The sequence below is a fragment of the Maniola jurtina genome, chromosome 23 (assembly GCF_905333055.1).
Source record: "Maniola jurtina chromosome 23, ilManJurt1.1, whole genome shotgun sequence".
Taxonomy (NCBI): Eukaryota; Metazoa; Arthropoda; class Insecta; order Lepidoptera; family Nymphalidae; genus Maniola; species Maniola jurtina.
This window is the reverse complement of record NC_060051.1, coordinates 2015936-2039438: the sequence shown is the minus strand read 5'-3', so window position 1 is coordinate 2039438 and position 23503 is coordinate 2015936. Positions and strand designations below refer to the sequence as shown.

Below are 23503 nucleotides of genomic sequence, written 5' to 3'. Positions count from 1 at the left end.
AGGAGCTACGATGCCACAGACAGATACACAGATACACACGTCAAACTTATAACACCCCACTTTTTGGGTAAGGGGTTAAAAACAGAAAAAGAAAGTTGGCAACCACACCAATAAATTATATTATAATGTCTGACTAGAAAGTAGTGACCGCCCACGACTTTACCTACGGCCTTGATAAAATGTATAATATAGTAATATGTAAAATAGTATACCTACGTATAACACTTCCTCATGTCCGCGACTTCGTCCGCGTGGACTAATTTCAAACTTCTATTTTACACCCTTAGGGGTTGAATTTTCGAAAATCCTTTTTTAGCGGATGTCTATATCATAATACCTATATACATGCCAAATTCCAGCCCGATTCGTCCAGTAGTTTGAGCTGTGTGTTGATAAATCAATCAGTCAGTCAGTCAATCTTTGCCTTTTATTTAGGAGAAAGATTAAATTCCCTTGTATTTTTACGCAATAGCAATCGAAGCGGCAAGTATAGGGCGTGTAAAAGCTCTGATTAATTCAGATGTCTTACTTTAACAGTGAAGGGTGATCCCTCCACGTGATGATCTGCGAACTTCAGGTTGACGATGTAGTAGCCAGGCTCAGTCGGTTTGTAGCTGATGGCTAAAATGCCATCTTTAGTGTCCGCGCACTGGATTTCAGCCTTGCTGGGACCTAAGGTTATTTTAGTTATTATTAATGTAAGAAAAAAAGAAAGAAAAACGTTTATTTCTTAAATTGTGCCACACTTTTCATCTTATACCTAAGAGTTGGTTATCCGGCGCTTCCTCCCCTTAAAGCCAACATGCTTCAAGCAAAAGAAATTACGGAATAAACTGTTTATGTGTGGCACTTCCAGAAATAAAGGTTCCAGTTCAGCATTAAGATGTATGCCTTGAAACATAAGCATACTGCACTGATTTTTATCCAGGACCCTGAACCGCTAATGCAAATCAATCAGTCTGTTTGCGTTTACTGTTGGACATAGCTCCTGAGAATGCACTACCACACAGTGTCCTCCGCCTTCCTCATCCACTATTTACCGTTAGCAAGCTGAAGTGGCCGTGGGCAGGCTTACTGAAGGGGCTATGGCTGTTGAAGCCAAAAAGTCCTAGAGTGGAGACTGTGATGGACCGACGATATAAAAAGGATAAAGGGAAGTGGCTGGATGAAGAAGTTTGAGGAATAAGTATAGTGGCACTCATTAGGGAAGGCCTATATCCAACAAGAAGTTCACAAGCTTTCGCTGCTTTGTCTTACCTTCTATAGAGAGCGAGAGACCACCATAACCAGCGTTTCTTGTATCGACTGTGAATGTATTCTCTCCATGGGTCTTGCCTTCCTTAAGAGCAGATCCTGATACCTATAAAATAAAATGTTTTTAAATTAAAGTTTCTAGATCATTCAATAATGATTAATATTGCTTGCGAGAGGAATTAAATTTTATATTTGAACATGAGTTTCTTGGTTTTTCCGACCTCCTGCTCCAAAAACTGATGTCCATTTCGCCTGAGGGCATGCTCTTAAAAACCTGATGATGCTAATATGGCGATAGTGGCCTTACCTTGACTTTTTTAGCGTCTCCGACTTCCTGTGTCTGGACGGTGATATTGAAGGGAGAGTTCTGGATGTGGACGCCCATCTTCTTGACAGACACCACGTGCTGGCCAGCCTCGCGGGGAGTGAAGCTGATGCCGATGTTGCCTGATGGCAGTCGCTTGAGGAAGCAAGGCTCTTCAAGACCTGACGGAGCCTGGAAATGACAATGAAGAAGTTAGGAGGACTTTTTTGAGTAGTAGAGACGTTCCAATACAAGTAAACATGTTATGCTATATTATTGATATTACAAGTAATGGTATATAAATGATTAACGTTGACTCAAGTACGTACTTCTGGATGAATAGTCGAACTTTGGTGATACTCAATTTGGTTACCCTCAGAGGAAAATAAAAAGTTGGCTGGGCTTACTTTGCAGCATGCACGTCTAATTTAGAAATCGTCCTATTATTCTAGATAAATCGAGCGGTATAAAGAAGTACCTGGATTGAAGCGTTGAGACTACGGATATCATCATCAGCAACTTTGCCGGGCAGTGTCACCTCACTGCAACTACCGACAGATATCTGGTTCCTCTTGCGACCCTCCCCGGTAACCTGCGAAACATAAACTATTTAGGAACGGAAAAAATCTAGAAGCTTATGACACGGTATATAAAATACTATGGTACTTATATAGTATAGAATACTATGCTCGCGACTGCGTCAGCGTGGACTACAAAAATTTCAAACCCATATTTGACCCTCTTAGAGGTTTATTTATTAACCCCCGACCAAAAAAGAGGGGTGTTATAAGTTTGACGTGTGTATGTGTGTATCTGTGTATCTGTGTATCTGTCTGTGGCATCGTAGCTCCTAAACTAATGAACCGATTTTAATTTAGTTTTTTTTGTTTGAAAGGTGGCTTGATCGAGAGTGTTCTTAGCCATAATTCAAAAAAATCGGTTCAGCCGTTTGAAAGTTATCAGCTCTTTTCTAGTTATTACTGTAACCTTCACTTGTCGGGGGTGTTATAAATTTTTAATTTACACTTGTTATGGTGTACTTGCTGCGATATTGAACTATGTACAGACCTTAGCAGTGAAAGGTGAGCCTTTGATATGTTTTTCGCCGAATCTGACGCTGACTTTGTATTCTCCTGGTGCAGTGGGTAAATAGGACACCGCGACGGTGCCATCTTTGTTGTCATGGCATGTAATCTGAAATTTGGAAAATAATTTAAAACAAAATAATTCTGACTTGGACGAACGAACATGTTAGCCAGCTTAACGGTGGCTCTCTTCTATAATCAAGGTTAGCCAGCATCAATGCTATCCAACATCTGAGCATTCCAGTTTTAAAGAAAAATAAAAATTGGCATTACGGTACCGGGTACATAATATTATTTAAAATATGTTTCGTGGTATAATATGTAATAGCTGAAAATAAATTCTGATGTGCCTTTGATTCCTTCGTTTAGAGATTCCTTCAAATAAAAAAGTGTATCAAATTGAGATATACCTCCCTTTTAGAAGCTGGTTAAAAGTTATAACTATCAATTTAAATTAAAAAATTAAATTAAATTAAATTAAATTTTAAAATTATAACTGTTCATTGCTGTTGGAAGTGGCAGATGTGTTTTGGTCATAGTTTGGGTAATAATCCGCCTAAAGAGGAACTTCAGAAAACTATAGGTATGAACCTGATTAGAAAACATGTCACCTGATGTCTACTCTGGCAGATATTTGTGATCTCTAAACCACTTCCTTGGACAAAAGTTGGGGATTATTTCTAACTCCGGCAGAACTGACCTCAGCTTTGCTGGGACCTTCAACTGCCATAGACAGACCACCAGCACCGGCGCCCTTGGTGCTGATGGTGAACTGGCTGGGCTCCCCACTGACGCCCGAGACGAGGCCAGGCCCGTATGCCGTCACGTAGCCCGAGGATATGGAGTCCACGTGGAATTTGTAGGGGGAACCTGGAAATATGTAGAATATGACATAGAATACATGATTAAGGAATTTTTGCCTGAACTATAAAATATTTGACCAAGAACAAGGTTGAAAATGATATTTTCGTAAAATTTATCCACGCAAATGGGCATTGCGTACATACTGAGAAAAAGAAAAACTATATTTGCTGAAGGAAATCAGTCAATGAAATCCTTAGAAAAACTAGCAGTTTTTGGGTTTGGATCCCAATTAACATCTTGGTACCTAGACTCCGCTTACGGGTAATTTTATATAATGAAGTTGCTTTTATGAGGTTATTGGTATGTTTAAATTAACCCTGTATAAGCACTAAAAAAACTAACATACGAAAACTATAAATAAATCCAATTAACCTTGAACATGTTCTCCATTGTACTTCACGTAAAGTTCATGAACGCCCTCTTCTCGAGGATCGTACTTGATGCTGACTGTGCCATCCCTGTTGTCTTCTATCACTGGCTGGTCAATGTGGCCACTCGGCATCTTTACTTCCGCTAGAAAGAGATAGATGAACTTAGTCAAAAAACCATTGAGTTATCGTAGGATACCTGACAGCATCAACAACCAGCACAAGATTTGTCTCGCTCACTCATATGAGCAATAATATAAGCTGTTCAGCCAATGGGGTGCGTTTCATCAGCGCGTTCATTCGTTCGTTTCACTTTTTAACATATTGGCCGATTCACACCAATTGCGTATGCAGCACGTACACGTGACAAGTGCGCAGTGACGCGCGTGAACCGTAGCATAACTGCACGCATAACGTCTACGTGAACTTTCACGCCACGCAAGCGGTATGCCATGTTTCATACAGTTCCATACAAAACAACGCAATGGTACGCGCTGCGTCTACGCTTATGCCACGCTTACGCAGCCTGTGTGAACGAGCTCTTATGGTCACCCTCAAACTCGCTTCAAAAACGGTTTTCGTTTTTTCAGGAATAATTTCAAAAAGGGTTTTAAATAAATAAATATTCTTTTATTCTTCTCTCAAATATAATATGAGTAAATACTAGATTAGGTACAGATTAGGAACAGAGGTCCCAAATTAAAATTACAGAAAATTTTAAATTAACAGTGAGTGCAATTTTAAAAAATACAATTACAGTAAAATTAATTTAGAACTTCTCTTCTGTACTAGATAATATGGCCTATCGGACATAATTATAAATAGGTAATTGCAATAAATATAACAACAAACCTTTCCTAGTATCAATATGGAAGATAGTCACAAAGTTAAGCGGCGTATACGAAAGTCCTGTACCAGATTTGTTGAAAGCAATTTTATGGCACTCAGAATACACTATAGGCACTTCCTCTCTATCGATTTCGGACACTGAGAAGTATTTCTTTGTACTGTCTAAATAAAATCTAGATACGACAGTCCAGTCTTTCTCGTTGATGCCACCAACGATTGAATTCCAGAGTCCAGACAGATACGCCATTTATCCAGTTTTCCAACTCTTGAAATGAAATGTGAATTTTGAAATGTGTCGTGTGGCTAGTGTTATAATATGTTTGGCATGTTTAACTTTGTATGTTCGTTGTATCGTGCTGTAAAGTTTTGAATTATTCTCGTGATTCTACATCGCTTTTTATTGAGTTCATTGGTGAGTGAAGTTTTGAAGAGGAACCGTACCTACCTACTTGTACTTACGAGTATTTAATCTTTCAACTTTTAAATCTACTTTTGCTTGGAATTGTTACACGTTTTTTTAGGGTTCTAAATATGGGGCTCTGTTATGTCTGTCTGTCTGTCAGCGAGCTGTAACTCATGATTCATGAACCATAATAGGTAGAGAATTTAATTTTTCACCGAGTCTGCATATCTATTGCCGTTATAAGAACAAATGAGTACTTAATAAAAATTTCAAAATGGCCGCCATGCAAGTTAGTAAAAAAAATGCTATATCCTAATAAAAGTTACTGTTATTTTTTTTTTGCTTTTGACTAAAAAGCAATAACCCTTTAATCGGGGTTAAAATAACAAATAAGCTCTGAGTTGAAAAAGTTCAACATAAAAATATCCTCTTGTTTTTGTCACATAAAAACTTCACCACAGTGTTTAAAAATGTCAATAAATTCGAGATACGTGAGCCGCAGACTATTTCATACCCACGAGACGTCACATTTACGTCACGACATCGTGTCGCTAGGTATAAATATGTGATTATATAAAATGTGTAGTTTATTCGAAAGTTTTGACATTAGGGATAATAAAAATAGTTGGCAACTTCGTAGACGCGCCTCTGTGTGTATTATTAGGGAACGGTTATATGTCGCCGATTATTTTTTTGTAAATTTTTCGATTCACATTCACACAGTATGAATTCAGCCAGACATGAGACAACGGAAATTGCAGTTCCCGTCACGCGATGAGATCACGGTGAAAATATTTGAATTGACTGGAAGACAAATCGTGCAATAAATATTTTTCTATTTTGTCTCTGATGACGTCCTAACGTTTTTTTGTCTGCTTGACAAATATCCCATCAAAAATATCCAAATACAAAATATTATGTCCTGCCAAGCCTCGCGTTGTAATCTCTACTCCGACTGAAAACCAGTGCTGTTGTGAATTTGCAAGGCATACATCGTACAAGTAGGCCTTTTGACTTTAATGCTCAAGTATTATAAGCACCAAGATAAACAAATCCTAAGGAATAACTGGTGATGTGTGGCACTACTTTCAAAAAAGAAATGTTTTTCTTTCTTTTTTGCACGTAAAAAGATGTGAAATCTTTTTAGAGTCAAATCTATAATTATGTTATCATTATATCACCAATTTTTAGTATAAATTAAGTAGGTGAGTACCTGCATCTAAATAATATTGTACAAGAAATCGTGTGCTTCAGCAATTGCATAGCACAAACATATCTCCACGAGTCCACATAATATAACTCCACCCTTACAAGAATTTTTTTCATAAAGCGTGCACCACATCTCCGCCAATATATTTACAAGCGACATTTCCGTTAGCTGAAAATTTGACGATTTCTGAATGTCAACAGGCCCACACGCATTCTGAATTTGACAATATAATGGATAGTAAAATTATTATTGATATTGTAAAATTTATTATTATCTTTAATACGCAACCACGAGTAGGGAATTGGTTACACAGATATCTAAATTCTAAATACAGAAAAGAAAAAAGTGACTGACTGACTGACTGATCTATCAACGCACAACTCAAACTACTGGACGGACTGGGCTGTAATTTGGCATGCAGATAGCCAAGGTGCATGAGATGCCCGCGAAATTCAAAATTAATTTGGTTTTTCACAATTGATAAACTAATACGACAAAGTAGGCTTATGGCATTTTAATTCCGACAATGGCAGTATCAACTTCACAGGATTACATAAAAATCTTTACTCGAAACATATGACTTGAAAGAAATTAGTTGAAATAATGAGTTTGACATTAGTTACTCACTAATTAGTCGATGCTATAGCTAATTTCTTAAACTGGACCCTTTCAAGTAAAGATTTTCATATAAACCTGTGAGGATGATACTGCCATTGGCGCAATTAGAATGCCATAAGCCTACGTCGTATTAATTTACAAATTGCGAAAAACCAAATTAAATTAAAACGCGGGCAGACCTATCTCATGCCCCATAATGTTTTTTCTTCCGTTACTTTAGTTTTCTGTTGTTTCTGTTATTTTATTTCTCTTGTGTTTATATTACTTAATTTTTTTTGTTGTTTCTGTTGTTTTACTTTTTGTTGTTTCTGTTATTTTATGTTTTTGTTATTTCTGTTATTTTATTTTTGTAGATAAGGTTATATAAGAATAATAAATAAATGAGAGTAATACTCATCAGACATCAATAACATTTAGTTCTGAGTTCATATTACGGCGCTCACGGTGCTATCATATCAGTGCCAAAATGGCGAAAATCCAGTTACTTCACGAACAGGTCGGCAATAGCAAGTCCAGCGTACTTTAATAGAGGTCAGTGGTTCCTCAATCGAATTTTGTTTTGAAAAACGTCGTGCCTGAAATATTAACGTTTGCTTATATTGGGATTACACCAGTTTCCTTCATTAAATTAATATCAGCAGATGGCAATAAATCTATACTAATAAATAAAATTGGAGTGTCTGTCTGTAATTTCGAAATAACTACCGCATATTAAGGTCATATGGTTATTTGAACGATACTATAACTGAATCACACGTTTTTAAAGTTTTTGTCTGTCTGTCTGTCTGTCTGTTTGAAAAGGCTAATCTTGGGAACGGCTGAACCGATTTTGACGGGATTTTCACAGACAAGTAGAAAATTGACCAGGGAGTAACATAGGCTACTTTTTTAACCGACTTTCAAAAAGGGAGTTGTGTTTTTCTACCTATGTACACCGAAATCTCCGAGATTTCTGAATCGATTTGCGTCATTTCTTTTTTAATCGATAGAGGAACTTTGCGACATAGTTTCATAAAAAATTTGGAGTCCAACTCCTCAATCCTGATGCTGCAGGGGATCTGACCAATCCACGCGGGCGAAGCTGCGGGCATCAGCTAGTTGCGAAATATATCGGCCATCCAAACATTCGAGTTCACGAAACTGGAACATTGACAGATTTCGCAAGATAATCTTTACTTTGGAGAATCAGGTTTTGTTTAGAAGCTTGTGATTTATTATGTTTTTAATATTTATTCATAGCTGCTAGCTGATGTCCGCGAATTCTGCCGTGCTAATCGACGAGGCAGTAAAGTTGGACTTTTGGATTTTTAAAGAGAAAACTTTTGTGGGCACGTAAAACTTCAAGATCTTCTGACCTTCTCTGACTTAGCTTACCTAATGGCATCTCAAAAACCACGACATGAGAATTAGTCTTTTTGAAACTCCGGAATAAAAAATATTCCACACCTAGGCCCAACTCCAAGATGCGAGCTATCTCTGTGCTTTTTGTCAAGATTGGTTCAGCGGTTGAGCCGAGAATGGTATAACAGACAGACAGACACACTTTCACATAATATTAGTATTAGTAGAGCATTATTTTCAAATTATTTAGATAGCGATGATTGATAAATGATGACGTGATTTATCAGATTATATCTATACTAATATTATAAAGAGGAAACCTTTGTATTTTGTTTGTATTGAATAGGCTCAAAAACTACTGGACCGATTTCAAAATTTCTTTTACCATTACTTAGAGGGATTCTTCCGAATCCGTATAGGCTATATTTTATCCCGGAACACCCGTGCGAAGCCGGGGCGGGTCGCTAGTAACAAAATAAAATGATTTATTTATTTAGGAAAGCTTATACCACTGAAAATATGTCAAGACTAGACCACCGGTTCAGAAAGCTCATTCATTGAGTCCGCAAGAAACTCAGCGGTTGCTCTTTTTTCTTTATAAAAAACCAAATGTAATATTTAAAGCTATATACATTATACATACATATGGAATGTAACTATTACACTACCTTGTGGGCTGATACATGCAAAGCCGACCGTTTTCAATGCAACCTTGTCATTAACAAATTCGCGTCAATTGTTATACTTAACTAGCCGATGGCCGCGACTTCGCCCGCGTGGTTTTAGATTTTTCGAAATCCCGTGGGAACTCTTTGATTTTCCGGAATAAAAAGTAGCCTATGTGCTAATCCAAGATATTACCTAGATCTCCATTCCAAATTTCAGCCAAATCCGTCTAGTAGTTTTTGCGTGAAGGAGTAACAAACATACACACACACACATACAAACTTTCGCCTTTATAACATTAGTGTGATAACCACTGTGTTAACAACAAAAAATGTTGTTTAACAAAGTATTTTTTATGCAATGTAAATCTGAGAACTCTCTTGCAATTGTTTTATGTGAAGAATTTGAAACAATAAATGAAAAATTTAGTAGGTAAGTACATTTCGTACAAACCAAAAACAACGGATTTTACATTTTCCCCGTCTGTTCATCTCTGATTTATTAAACTACGGAATCTGTAATCACTTCTTTGAATGTAGGGCATGATGTTAAAAGTATTTAATAAATCAAAATAATAGTTTAATAGTTTGTCCATACTTTTGATGCTATCGCCAAGTAGAATGAGAATATTATTATTGTCTATCAAAAGACGATGTGATTCGGCTATTCGGATTAATGCTGTTAACCTAGTTTCGTGTTTTGTGGTGTATGTAATTGTTTGTTATGAAAAAAACAATAGTGATAAAAGAGTCTGTTAAAATGTAATAAGATAATAATTTATAGCAACATTATGATTTTTAAGGTTCCCTACCTCGAAAAACGGTCTGTTTGTCTGTATATCTGCCTGTCTGTCTTGTCTATCAAAAAACCTACAGAGTGCTTCCAATCATGAAGTTTGGCAGGCAGGTAGGTCTTAGGTACGTTAGGGGAAAAATCTGAAAACCGTGAATTTGCGTTAGTCAGATATTTTATTTGCAACGTATCTATTATAGTTTATTCCGGCGCTTCTTCTACTTGAGGTCATGTGACTTTAATGCTCAATTAATTATTATTAGTGGCGCCGGGATACCCTAACCCGTAGGTATAACCCCATGTACTGAATGTGTGGCACAGCTTTCAAAAATAAACGTTTTTCCTTTCTTTATTTCTTTCAAATAAAACATATAACTAACGCTAGAGATCAACGGACGTTGCGTAGATAGATTCCACGAGGTCAATACCGCATCGTATGCGTGGCATTGACCCTGAGTTTTAGCTATACATTGCGGGTTTGAAAACTACTAAATCACTTAAACTACAAGTATAATATAAGGCAAATGTTTATTGCTATTGCATTGTGTTTAGGCAGTATAATAATAGCGCTAAGTTTTTGCTAACATTCTAATTACATCCTGTATCAAGTAAAATATAAGTAAGCAATCCCAGTGTCGTTGTTGACTGTTGATTGACGTTGATAGTAATTATCAATTTGGAATGATGCCTAAACCTTAAAGCGGGACGATTCCCAATGCGATAGTGTTTTGATTCAGATAAAATATTCCAAAAATAGTAAACTGCGTCGCATTTCAGGAAATCCATACTAATATTATAAATGCGAAAGTGGGTCTGTCTGTCTGTCTGCTACCTTTTAAGCTAAGGGTCAGATTATATCCCGGGGACGGAAATAGGCTACTTTTTATCCCGGAAAATCAAACAGTTCCCACGGTATCTTTAAAAACCTAAATCCACACGGACGAAGTCGCGGGCATCCTCTAGTAAATTATATTGTTGACATTTTCATGATTTTCACTAATTCTTCTAAATATAGGTACTAGGTAGGTACTAACGAATTTCACCGCAGTTTCTCTCACATGGAATTTTTGAAAATCGGGGTTTGAGGGATCGGAAATTGAGAGTTACAATTTCAGGAAATCCCTAAACCCGCTTACCTCTTAATTTTTAACCAAGAACCCATAAAACAATTTTCATGGATTCAATTCGTTTAAGGTTCCCACGCACTTGAACTGAACTGCAACAGAACTGCGCGTCGCGGCAGCGCCCTGCACGATATTCTCTCCACCTTTATGGGTCAAACTTTTACTCCCTAATTTAACACCATCAAGACTGTGATTTCCAAAAACCTTGAAATACGTATTTCTTAATTTTTATCTGAAATCTCAAATACCAATTTTTATGGATAGGTATAACTTGAAAAATGACGGACTTTCATACAAAATATCACCGCCCATTTTACCCCCTTGAGTGTGGTATTTCAAGAAATCGGATGGTATCACACTTCACACTTATCACACTATATAATATTATAAAGGCGAAAGTTTGTGTGTATGTGTGTGTGTGTGTGTGTGTGTGTGTGTATGTTTGTTACTCCTTCACGCAAAAACTACTGGACGGATTGGGCTGAAATCTAGAATGAAGATAATTATTTTACCCTGAATTAGCACATAGGCTACTTTTTATCCCGGAAAATCAAAGAGTTCCCACGGGATTTTTGAAAAACCTACATCCACGCGAACGAAATCGCGAGCATCAGCTGGTAGTAAAATAATTTTTTTGTTTTTTTGTAGATTCGGCCAAGATTTATTTTCATACAATTTTTACGTACCTATTTACCAATGTCAGTTGGGCAGAACAACAAGAAAACGTTCTACACGCGTAATTTAACAAACGCCAAATTATAAAGACAAGTTCTTTTCTTATGTTTTACAATAAAGAAATTTGTTAAAGATCAGTATTGTTTGTCCAGAAATAATAATGAAAACCGGCCAAGTGCGAGTCGCGCACCGAGGGTTCCGTACTCGGGTATTTTTCCCGACATTTTGCTCGATAAATCAAAAACTATTACATACATAAAAATAAATAAAAATCTGTTTTAGAATGTAGGATAGGTAAAGCCCTTTTGTATGATTTCACACTTGGTATAGTTACCTTACTATGAAAATTGAAACACATTTTAATTTTTTTTAAATGATGTAACCACAAATTCACAGTTTTCGGATTTATTCCTTTACTAGTGCTATAAGACTTACCTATCTGCCAAATTTCATGATTCTAGGTCAACGGGAAGTACCTTTTAGGTTTTCTTGACAGACACGACGGACTGTCTGATGGACAGACAGACAGACAGACAGACAGACAGCAAAGTGATCCTATAGGGTTCTGTTTTTCTTTTTGAGTTACGGAACCCTAAAACACGATTAGTTGATATTTTCGTCACTCATATTTTCATAACCATACGAAAAAAAAATTGTTAAAATTTTGACAAATTTAAACGATTTCGCATTGTGAGAGAGAGATTAAAATTCTTCGCATTTGCGTATTTAAGTATCTTTACCAATGTCACGTTTAATTTTTTTCAGAAAATATTTGTAGGACAACTTTGACGGCCCAATAAATTACGCAGTGACAAATTGGCGAAAAACATGGCGATCCGCGTGTGCCAACGATAACATTATATTTTTACGTTGAAAAATATTATTTTCTAGTTTTAACTCACGATTTCGTCCTTGTTGGTAAGATTTAATTAACTTATTAACTTAAGTGTTGTTCAAAACTAACCTCAAAGCATTTATATAAAATATGTAGGTATCATTGTACACGTTTTGATTGTCACTTGTTTAATTTGAAATGATGATAATTAATTAGGTACTTAAACTTAAAACTAAAGCTTGGGTTCCAAAGACATCCAAATTAGAGAAGAGCCTACAACAAACTCAACCGGGTATTAAATAACCTTACATTTTGTAAAATTGGGTCAAAAAATGGGTCTTTTCAGCGGAGGTACGGGCCTCGAGGCGTACTCCTTAGACGGGTCACATCACGTAATTTAAATAGAGCTTTAAAGTTTCTGGAACTTTAAAACACCTCGATAAAAGATGGCGGCCTAAAACAGCTGTTCTGTTCGGCAGCCATTTTGAAAAACAGGTTAGTGGAAGTAATGTTACTATCCCTTATTTCCCTAAAAAGTTTTTCAAAATTTACGTAATATATCGAGTTTCAACTTGATAAATGAAGAAAATAGCATCGGCTAGCCACTTACCTAAATTCGAAAATAAAAACATTTGAGCTTTTTTTCTTCTTTAGAAGCTGTTTTTAGAAAACTTTGGTAATAAAGAACAAGATAGTAGGTTATTTCAATTGTCTTTTTTCCTAATTTCCTATCTACAACCATTCCACATCAGTTTATTTTTTGTTTTTCAGTTAATAAAGCAAAATATTTGTCATTCCTATTTTTGAAACTCTGTCCTTCAAGTTTCGTCACGTCAATTTGTTCCACGCAATTGAGCATTTAAAATAAAATCTATGTTTACATAAGCCATCAATTTTATAAAATATATTTTTGAATCACACATTCTCAAAATACACTTTTTACGAATGACCGAGGTATGCGGCTATGTTTTACCGGAAACTATGAACAAAAGTTATAACAAGGAACAAGTATATTTTTGATATAATATAGCGAGCAAACGAGCAAGCGTATCACTTGACGTAAAGTGATAACCGCTGCCCATGAACATTCAGCACCAAAGGAATCAATGCATTGCCGGCTTTTCAGGAATGTTTAGACCCGCCCTTTGAATAACCCCATATTGAAATCTAGTGGGAGCACCTTCCTGTACCTTACGAATAGATGACGCCCGCGACCTCAATTGCGTGGATTTAGGTTTTTAAAAATCCCGTGGGAACTCTTTGATTTTTCAGACCAAAAATAGCGTATGTTCATTCTTGGGTTGCAAGCTATCCACAGAGATAGCTACCCTAGATATAGCTAGAGATAGATAGACAGAGTTGGTACAGACCAAACGTCAAAATCGATTAAACAGCTGGACCGTGAAAAGCTAACAGACAGACAGATAGACATACTTTCGCATCTAAGTATATAAAATGAAAAGCTGACTGATCTATCAACGCACATCTCAAACTACTGGACGGATAGGGCTGAAATTTGGCATGCAGTTAGCTATTATGGCGTAGATATCCGCTAAGACAGAATTTTTGAAAATTCAACCCTAAGAGGGTAAAAGAGGTTTGGAATTTGTGAAGTCCACGCGGACGGATACGCGGGAATAACCTAACTAGTTTATAATAGTTTAGATGTGTAACGATTCCGTAGAACTCCTTGTCCTGTTGGCAAAGAACTTTAGCCAGTATATCAAATACAAGAGCATGTAACTTGTCTGTCGTTGAATTACGAATTGTCGAAAGATGTTCACGTACATTCAACACTTTTCCACGCGCGTCGGCGACATAGGACATTCCAGCTGACATGGCCACATTCATCACACAAGTAGTGCGGAAATCCTAGACGAGTGATGGACGATCGCTTACATGCCTCAAGGAGGTTGAGCCAAATGGGTCGAGTGAATGCGGATGGGGAGTTGATATTGTGACAGATATGAGGGATATAACTGAAGAAAACATTATCAGATTGGGATGTAAGCGCAAATGAATATGATAATCATATTAAGGACTTCAAACAAGTTGTTCAACCCTCAATATCTCAATGGTTGAGGCGCGGACTGAATTCCGAAAGGTCGGCGGTTCAAACCCCACCTGTTGCACTATTGTCGTACCTACTCGTAACACAGCTTTGCGCTTAGTTGGAGGGGAAAGGGGAATTTTAGTCATATGATAAGCATGGCTAATAATAATCTTTAAAAAAAAGGACTAATGGTTGATAGCTTTATGTCGAGTTCTAAGTATAGAGTGCACTTTGAGTTACTTATAGCCGAGACTTAAGTTTCAGTTAAAATGAGACAGATTTATGCCAGATATATAATGCTGTTTCATTTTAACAGTGTCTTAAGTCTAAGCAAAGTCAAATGCGCTCTATAGTTCTCAACTTTAGTGAATGGCTTAATATTAACTTGAACTACAATATTTCATTTTTTTTTAAATTTCTCCTGTTAAACATTACTACTTACAACACACCTTTTTACTTTTTAAACAGTAAGTGGCTGCCTAGCCTTAGTCTCAGATTGAAAATAAACACTATAATATAATAAACTCCTTCAATTCATAACGAATCATGAGGAGAGGCATATATTACTGAAATGCTAAATCGTTTGGCGCCACTTTAGGGAAACTAGCGACGGCCAAAGCCTTCCAACTACAACCTCTCTGTAATAAGCCAATTAGGTTTACCACAAACTAGTTCATTGGATAAAGAAAATATTTAGAAAATAACATATGAAATAACTTCAAATATTTTGTCATAATTTTTGTCACAGTGAAATGTGGAGCATAATCTATTTTTGTGGTGAGTGACAGGCTTGATGGACTTGTTAACAAGTTGTTTTTCGCAGCTTCAGTAAACCAGTTTCCATTATGTAAGGCCGTACGTCCTACTATCAATAAACGCAGTCCTTCTATTCTATAATAATAATATAAACGCGAAAGTTTGTAAGTATGGATGTTTGTTACTCTGTCACGCAAAAACTACTGGAAGGATTTGGCTATTTGGAATGGAGATAGGTTATATCCTGGATTAACACATAGGCTACTTTTTATCTAGAAAAATCAGTGAGTTTCCACGGGATTTTAAAAAAACCTATATCCACGGGAACGAAGTCGCGGGCATCATCTAGTACACAATAAAGTTGACAGTGGTTTGTGTGGCACTAAGTAAAAAAATAATGCCATCCTACATCCTATAAGGTATATGCCATCCTAATAATTGTAGGTACCTTTTACAAAGGTTTTTTTCTCTCTCTCGTCTGGCTTTACAATGATTAGCCAATGTCAAGTTTGTAGTTATTTGTAACAAGTTAGTTAAACTATGCAAGTACGGACCCGTCTGTGTCGGCGCGGCGCTCGCCGACATACGCACGGCACCCCCTTAGAGCGCTTTTCAGTCAGTTTTAACAAAAAAAAAACACTCCAAAAAGGCAGAGCACGCCCGCCAGCTAACACCAACACAGACGAAGTCCTGTACAAAGGTTATACATATAACAAGAAATATAAATAATTTTAGAAAAACAAATTATCGAACGAAGTCGACTTAAATCTTAAATAAGTTTTAAATCGTAGCATAAAAGACAGGGATAGTCTACACGAAATAAATAAATTGTAAATGTTGAATTGAAATTATAATAATTACCAAAAATATTTTTTATTTCCGGCGTCGTCGCCCGTTTAAAAAAACATTTGACATACTCTACATCAGTAGAGCAAGGTCGATTCATATATTCACAGTTTTGATATTTTTGTTTTGATTTGTGATCTATAAAGTATGAAGCAAACGGACAATATTGGGGTACAAGATTATTAAAAAAAAAACATGTTTTCATGATATTTATACCACCATATTTAATTTGAAAGGTCGTGTTATATGACGCGGTAATCGTTTTGCCTGACGATTTTCATAATGTACGTGGTTGTTTATTTTGACGTTTATTTTAATAACCGTATTAATTTTGAGATGAGAGCAGTTAATTTATTGACCACAGAATTTAAATACTTAAAAAAGTCCGCACCAAGGGTTCCGTACTCGGATATTTTATTTCCACATTTTGCAAGACAATCCAAAAACTATCACACTAATATTATAAAGGAGAAAGTTTGTATGTGAGTGTGTGTGTGTGTGTGTGTGTATGTTTGTTACTCCTTCACGCAAAAACTACTAGACGGATTGGGCTGAAATTTAAAATGGAGATAGATTATAACCTGGATTAGCACATAGGCTACTTTTTATCCCGGAAAATCAAAGAGTTTCCACGGGAATTTCAAAAAACCTACATCCACGCGAACGAAGTCGCGGGCATCAGCTAGTTATGCATAAAAATAAATCAAAATCTCTTTTACAATGTACAGGTATCTTATGATACTCCATTTAGTATAGGTATCTTACTTTGAAAGTGGAAAATACTATTTGTTCATGAACACATTTGAATATTTTTTTGTGATGTAACCACAATAAATAGTATACATTGTATTTGTAATGAGTTTTCTAAAACATTTACTCAAGAAATAGAGAAAATAAAACATAATTGCAGTGTTAAATTTTTAGAGAGAAACACATATGTCAAAAACAGTGAGGTCTCGTTTAGATATATAAAAGTTAATGATAAAGATATAAAAAAAATAATTAGGAAGTTAAGTAGTGAAAAATCTCCAGGCTTTGATAAAATTAGGGTACAAGATGTAAAGGCTATGTCAGACCGGTTGAGCCCAATATTGGCTTATTTTGTGAATTTGTGTGTTCAAAATGGCTTATATCCTCAAGAGTTAAAAAAAGCAATCATACGACCTATTTATAAAGGTGGTAGCCATCTTGAATACACAAACTATAGACCGATAGCCATACTATCTATAATTAATAAAATAGTTGAGAAAGTAATTGTGGGCCAGATATCAAGGTTCTTAGAAAAATATAACATATTGACAGACGCACAACACGGTTTCAGGAGAGGCAGGAGTACAGTTACAGCCCTCACTCAGTTTGCAGACGAAGTAAATGCCAATTTAAATAGTGGTAGGCAAATTTTAGCTCTTTTTATTGATTATAAGAAGGCTTTCGATACGCTGGAAAAAGAAGTGCTACTCTTGGCCATGCAGGAGTGTGGCATTGCAGGTCCCACCAATGAGTGGTTCCGCAATTATTTGTCGGAAAGAACCATACGCACCGATATTGATGGGACTCAGGGCGACGAGTGGCACGTAACCCTGGGAGTACCGACTGGCTCAATATACGGGCCAGTGGGTTACCTGATGCTCGTTAATAGTGTAGTCAATGTGATTAAAAAATGTCGAGTATATATGTATGCTGACGACATGTGTCTGCTGTACGCGTCAAAGGACGTGAGGGAGGCGCGCGATCATATCCAGTCAGACTTTGAAAATGTGATTAAATGGGCGCATGATAATGGTATAATTATTAATATGGAAAAGACGAAATGCATGCATATATACTCGCCATACAACAGACGGGCTAAAATGGTTCAGTATAAAGATATAGGTATAGTTGGCCACAGCTATGACTGCTTGCATGGTGCTAAAGACTCGTGTGTATGTCCACAGCTACAATATGTAGATAATTATAAGTACCTAGGTTTGATCATAGATCAAAATTTTAATTGGAAATCTCACATAGGAGCTGTGTGCAACAAGCTAAGGTCAATATTGGGAAAATTTTATCACCTAGACCGAGTTTTAAGTAAACATACAAAACTAGTAGTATACTATGCGTTAGCAGACTCAGTAATTAGTTATGGCTTGAGTATTTATGGCAGAACATTTAGTACCTATCTCACAGAAATTAAAAAAATACAAATTAGACTTTTAAAACATATTTTAGGAAAAAAAGAGAAAAAAAAATACAAAGGACAATATGACAGTATTTTTAAAGACTTACAAATTTTACCTATCAACAAAAAAGTAGAATATTTAATAGTAAAAAATAATTTTTTCTCAACTATTTATAAAAAAAAGGTTAAAATGGGGGATAATCCTAGAATAAATAGGAAGGTGAGATTCTCAATGCCAAAAACCTATAACTACTATGGCAAAAGAATAAACGCATATATAGTACCCAAATTATATAATGTAATCGGCTGGGCTGAGGAGGACAGAGATGGGCTCAGTGAGGGGGTCCTTAAGAAGAGGTTAAAGGAACACCTACTTAGGGACTCCCTAACGGAGTAGGTAGGTTTAAATAAATATTTAGTCGTAGTATAGTTTATTATAAGTATAGATTAAGGTGTAATGTAATGTGTAAGTTAGTTATATAAGTTAAAATAAGAGCGCCACCTCGCCAACAAACTGGCACACCAGTTTGGCGAGCGATAATATTATAGTTTCTTGTGAATTTTCTTTGATTAAATAAATTAAAAAAAAAAAAAAAAAAAACAAATTCATGGTTTTCGGATTTAAGTACTTGTACCTGCCTACCTGCCATATAATTATGATTCTAGGTCAACGAGAAGTACCAAGGTCTTCTTGACAGACACAACAGACGAACAGACAAACAACGAAGCGATACTATAAGGGTTCCATTTTTCTTTTTGAGGTAATCTTGACTTTGATAAGAGAAATAAATTTAAGTTAATTTCATTCAATTTCAATAGATTAGTTGGTTTAATGCACAGTTTCGCTGGAGCGTTCCGCGCAGCTGTTGGGAGGCTGGGATCTGAACGGATGTATAAATTCTGATGAGACATTCTTGGCGACCGCTGCTTCGGTCACGGAGAGTGAGGATAGATGACCCCGATTATTTCTGTGATCGTGCCCAATTATTTTCATAGCGTTTTCTTGGAAATCCCGGAATCTAAGGTGCCATCTGCACTGAAGACAGAATCGCGGCGATAGTGTCGCCGCGCCACCAAATTCGATACTTAACTCTTACGCTGAGATCCATAGAACAGACTATGAATTTGATCTGACTTAAGATTCAGTTAAAACGATACAGATGTATGACTGTCACATAAATCTGTCTCGTTTTAACTTTAAGTAAAGTCTGAGCAAAGTCAAGACCAATATCCATAAGGCGATATGATTGCCGACTATACGGTAGTAGGTCGGACTCTTTGCGATTCCTTCGCCCGTAGAGATGACTTAGGAGCTACTTAAACTAAATTTTACAACTGCACGGCCGTGATAGCCTAGTGGTTAAGATGTCCGCTTCCTACTCAAGAGGTTGTGCTGATGCGATGAAAAAGTATGAGAGGTTGTGTTGGTGCGATCCCGGACACGCGCCTCTAATTTTTCAGAGCTATGTACGTTTTTTTTTCTCTCTCGTTTGGCTTTTACAATGATTAGCCAATGTCAAGTTTGTAGTTATTTGCAACAAGTTAGCCAAACCATACAAGCATGGACCCCGTCCGTGCCGGCGCTCGCCGACACACGCACGGCACCCCCCCAGAGCGCTTTCCAGTCAGTTTTAACAAAAAAAAAACACTCCAAAAAGTCACAACACCCGCGCCAGCAAACGCCACCACAGACGAAGTCCTATGTACGTTTCAAGCAATATAATAGGGATGATGACTACTGGTCAAATTAGTGACTTAAATATCAAACGTCAAAACGTTCGCTTAGTAAGGAAGCTTGTATGAAATTCACAGATGTGACATCATAGACATCCATACTAATATTATAAATGACAAAGCATGTCTGTCTGTCTGCTACGCTTTCACGGCTCAACCGCTGAATCGATTTTAGTGAAATTTTGTACAGACTTAGGATACATTCCGGGGAAGTATACTTTTATCCCGAAAAAACAAGCAGTTCCTGCGCGATTTTCAAAGACTCATCCGCTTGACCGATTTGTATGAAATTTGGTACCGAGGTAGCTTGCGTCCCTGTTATTGACATAGGCATTTTATCCCGGAAAATCAATCAGTTCCCACGGGATCTTTAAAAACCTAAATCCACGCGGACGAAGTCGCGGGCATCCTCGAGCGCATAATAATTGGACCAAATCCTTCTCATTCTGAGAGAAGATCTGTGCTCAGTAGCGAACCGAGAATGAGTTAAGGTGATAACGAATAAATTAAACAAAGCACCTATGAAATACGAAGTAGGTAAGTAGTAAGTACGAATGAATAATTGCTAATATTAAATTATTGCCAATGTGTAATTAATAATTTCACGCTTTGTTGTTATAATTATAATAAATGGGCAATCAAATGTACATTTACTGCCTGCTAATGATTTAACAGGGCTCTCTCCGTCACTCGTTTCATACAATCGTAGTTCCAATTTCACTTGAATATTAAGCAACCAAAGTACATGAAATTTTGCAGACGTATTCTAGAAGCTAATATCTGTGTCTGTGGTGTTTTAGATTTTTCTAAAAATATGTAGTTTTAAAATTACAGGGGCTCAAAGATTTGTATGAAATTTTTTAAGACCGCGTAACTTTGAAACCGAATATTTTAACAGAAATCTGGAAAACACACACTCACAGACACAGATATTAGTTTCTAGAATATGTCTGCAAAATTTCATGGACTTTAGTTGCTTGATATTCAAATGAAATTGGAACTACGATTGTATGAAACGAGTGACGGAGAGAGCCCTCTTAAGAAGTTCACAAGCGAATGCATTATAATGAATGCGTAAGCGCAGAGACTAGGCTTGACATTAATGATTTTAAGCTCATTTTGTGGTTTAACGACATCACTACCCGTATTATTAATTCAAACGTGTGTTGTTTGTCGGATTATTTTTTTGTAGGTTTGTATCAATACCTTCAATCATATCACAGCGGGACAACGTAATGACGTGATTTTTTGCCCGTTTATAGTTAAAGACCTGGAGTATGATATAAGCTGCTTTTATCCCGGAAAACCAAATATTTGGGCGATTTTTGGACTAAGTCGTGGGCTTCAAATAGGCACACTTCACACTAATACTATAAGAGCGAAAATTTGTGTGTATGTGTGTATGTTTGTTACTTTTTCATGCAAAAACCACTGGACGGATTTGGCTGTTTGGAACGGAGATAGATTATATTCTGGATTAACACATAGGCTACTTATTATCCTGGAAAATCAATGAGTTTGACCCAGTTGTATGAGTCGTGGTCACGACGGGACTGCAATGTTGCGATAGGTTTTGGAGCTGTCACAGGCAGTATATCAAATAAATGATGCCCACACGACTTTGTCTACGTGGAATTATTTGTTTAATCCCGTGGGATTGATGACTCTTTAATTTTTCAGGATTGAAGTTAGCCTGTGTGCGCACATATTAACTTGAATCCCGGAGACATCTCCGGGATGCATCATGCAATCTATCCGTGTACCTTTCGTCTACAGACATGTGAGACGGAGAGACAGACGTGTGTCTGTCTGTTAGTCTGCTATCTTTATACGGCCCAACAGTTTGACCGATTCTGTTTGACTGATGAAGTTTGGTACGGAGTTATTTGGCATCCCGGGGATGGACATAGGCTGCTTTTTATCCGGGAAAATCAAAGATCTCCCATGGGATTCTTAAAAGTCCATCCGCTTAACCGATTTACATGAATTTTTTTACAGAGGTAGCTAACGTCCCGGAAATGGACATAATATGCGACTTTCTAACCCTGAAAAGCAAAGAGTTCCCTCGGGATTTTTAAAAACCTACATCCACCCGGACGAAGTTGCGGGCATCATCTAGTTCATAATACGGCATACATATTATGTTACTTATATCTAATTACACAACTTGGAAAGGTTAAAAGCGATGTAGGAAAAGTTTCGCAACGACACATTATTTATATAAATTCTGAACTAATGCATGGAAATTTGGCTCAAACATCTAAAATTGTAACTCCAGTTCTCGTAACGAGCACAAGTGTTCATTTATAACACGCAATAAATATAACGAATGAATAAAACTGGCCTTGATACAATTATTTTAATATGTTAGATTCTTGTGGGACTAGGCAAACTTACCACTTTGACAAAAAACTCTTACATAACCCTCAAAATTACGAGATTATATTAATAATCCCACACGCGTTCTCACTTGAAAGATCTCTCTCACAAAAAACCTGCCAAGTGCGAGTCGGACTGTGTGCCAGTGTGTTCCGTGGAGTTCCGTACCATCGTACAAGACATAACACTACATAGGTACCATTAAATTTTCTTCATTAGCCTGACGGCCATTTTGAAATTCACCATCTTGGTTTTTTATTTGTGGTCTCAACGGCAATAGAAAAATACACACGCGATAAAACTTCAACTCTATCTAATGCCTTTCTTATGTTTGCCTCATGAACAGTAATAAATACTGTTCATGAGGCAAACATAAGAAAGGCATTCCGAACCAGTGGTAGATACATTTGACGATTCAAAAGTACTTGTAAAAGTTTAATTGAATAAAAATATTTTGGATTTTGAGTTTTGAAACACAAGCCGCTGACAGATTAACAGATCGACAGACGGACGGACAATGGAGGCTTAGTCATAGGATCGAAGAGTTGGCACCCTTGGGAACGGAACCCTAAAAGGTAGAAAAGATTTTTTCAAACGAATAAACTTTTACAAAGTACTTTCGAATCATTAAGTGAATCTACCACTGGTTCGAAATACTGGTACTACTGAAAAGAACCAGCAAAGAAAAGAAACTCGGATATCGAAAATCAGGAGAATACTAGTTAATTTATGTAATTCGTATGTAGTATGGCTCTTGAATCTGAGTTCTGAAAGTCCAACCTGTGCTCAGTATTGAGCCGGCGGCGATTTTTGATGATGATAGTTTAAGTTTAAATACCTCAATAATTAATGAGGTACCTTCTGTCCTAATTATATACTTCATAAGAGTCATTTATTAGTGTAGAAGTGATTGAATTAAAATAGTGTAATACTAAGTAAAACTCGGCTAAGAACCGAAAATTTTCCGTGACCGAAGACATTTTTTATCAATTTTTTCTCTTATAATCTTGATTTATTACTATGTTTTGTCTATAGCTAAGACATTTTTGCTTAGCTAAATTAATAGTTTCTATTAATGATATACTATGCAAGACACTCCGTGTAGAGCTTGTAATAGCACATATTTGCGTCAAGACTTCGTCATATTTTTAGCATCCGATAAATGTAAAATTTCCTCACAAAAAAT

The 23503-nt window shown here is 36.6% G+C and overlaps 1 protein-coding gene across 8 annotated transcripts in view; it reads right to left on the bottom strand.

Moving 5' to 3' along the window:
- The window catches only part of LOC123877430 (filamin-A), a 92605-nt gene that overhangs the window by 21678 nt on the left and 47424 nt on the right, over nucleotides 1-23503 (bottom strand). For 5 of the 8 annotated variants that reach the window (XM_045924221.1, XM_045924223.1, XM_045924222.1 and 2 more), the window contains 7 exons: nucleotides 3880-4020; nucleotides 3344-3513; nucleotides 2627-2752; nucleotides 2037-2150; nucleotides 1562-1750; nucleotides 1258-1360; nucleotides 530-672 (listed from right to left, as the gene is read on the bottom strand). In XM_045924221.1, the coding sequence (XP_045780177.1) occupies nucleotides 530-672; nucleotides 1258-1360; nucleotides 1562-1750; nucleotides 2037-2150; nucleotides 2627-2752; nucleotides 3344-3513; nucleotides 3880-4020 (986 nt within the window). Of the gene's footprint in view, nucleotides 1-529; nucleotides 673-1257; nucleotides 1361-1561; nucleotides 1751-2036; nucleotides 2151-2626; nucleotides 2753-3343; nucleotides 3514-3879; nucleotides 4021-4727; nucleotides 5081-23503 lie in introns of all 8 variants that reach the window. The other 3 variants (XM_045924216.1, XM_045924217.1, XM_045924218.1) reach the window with 2 other exon arrangements.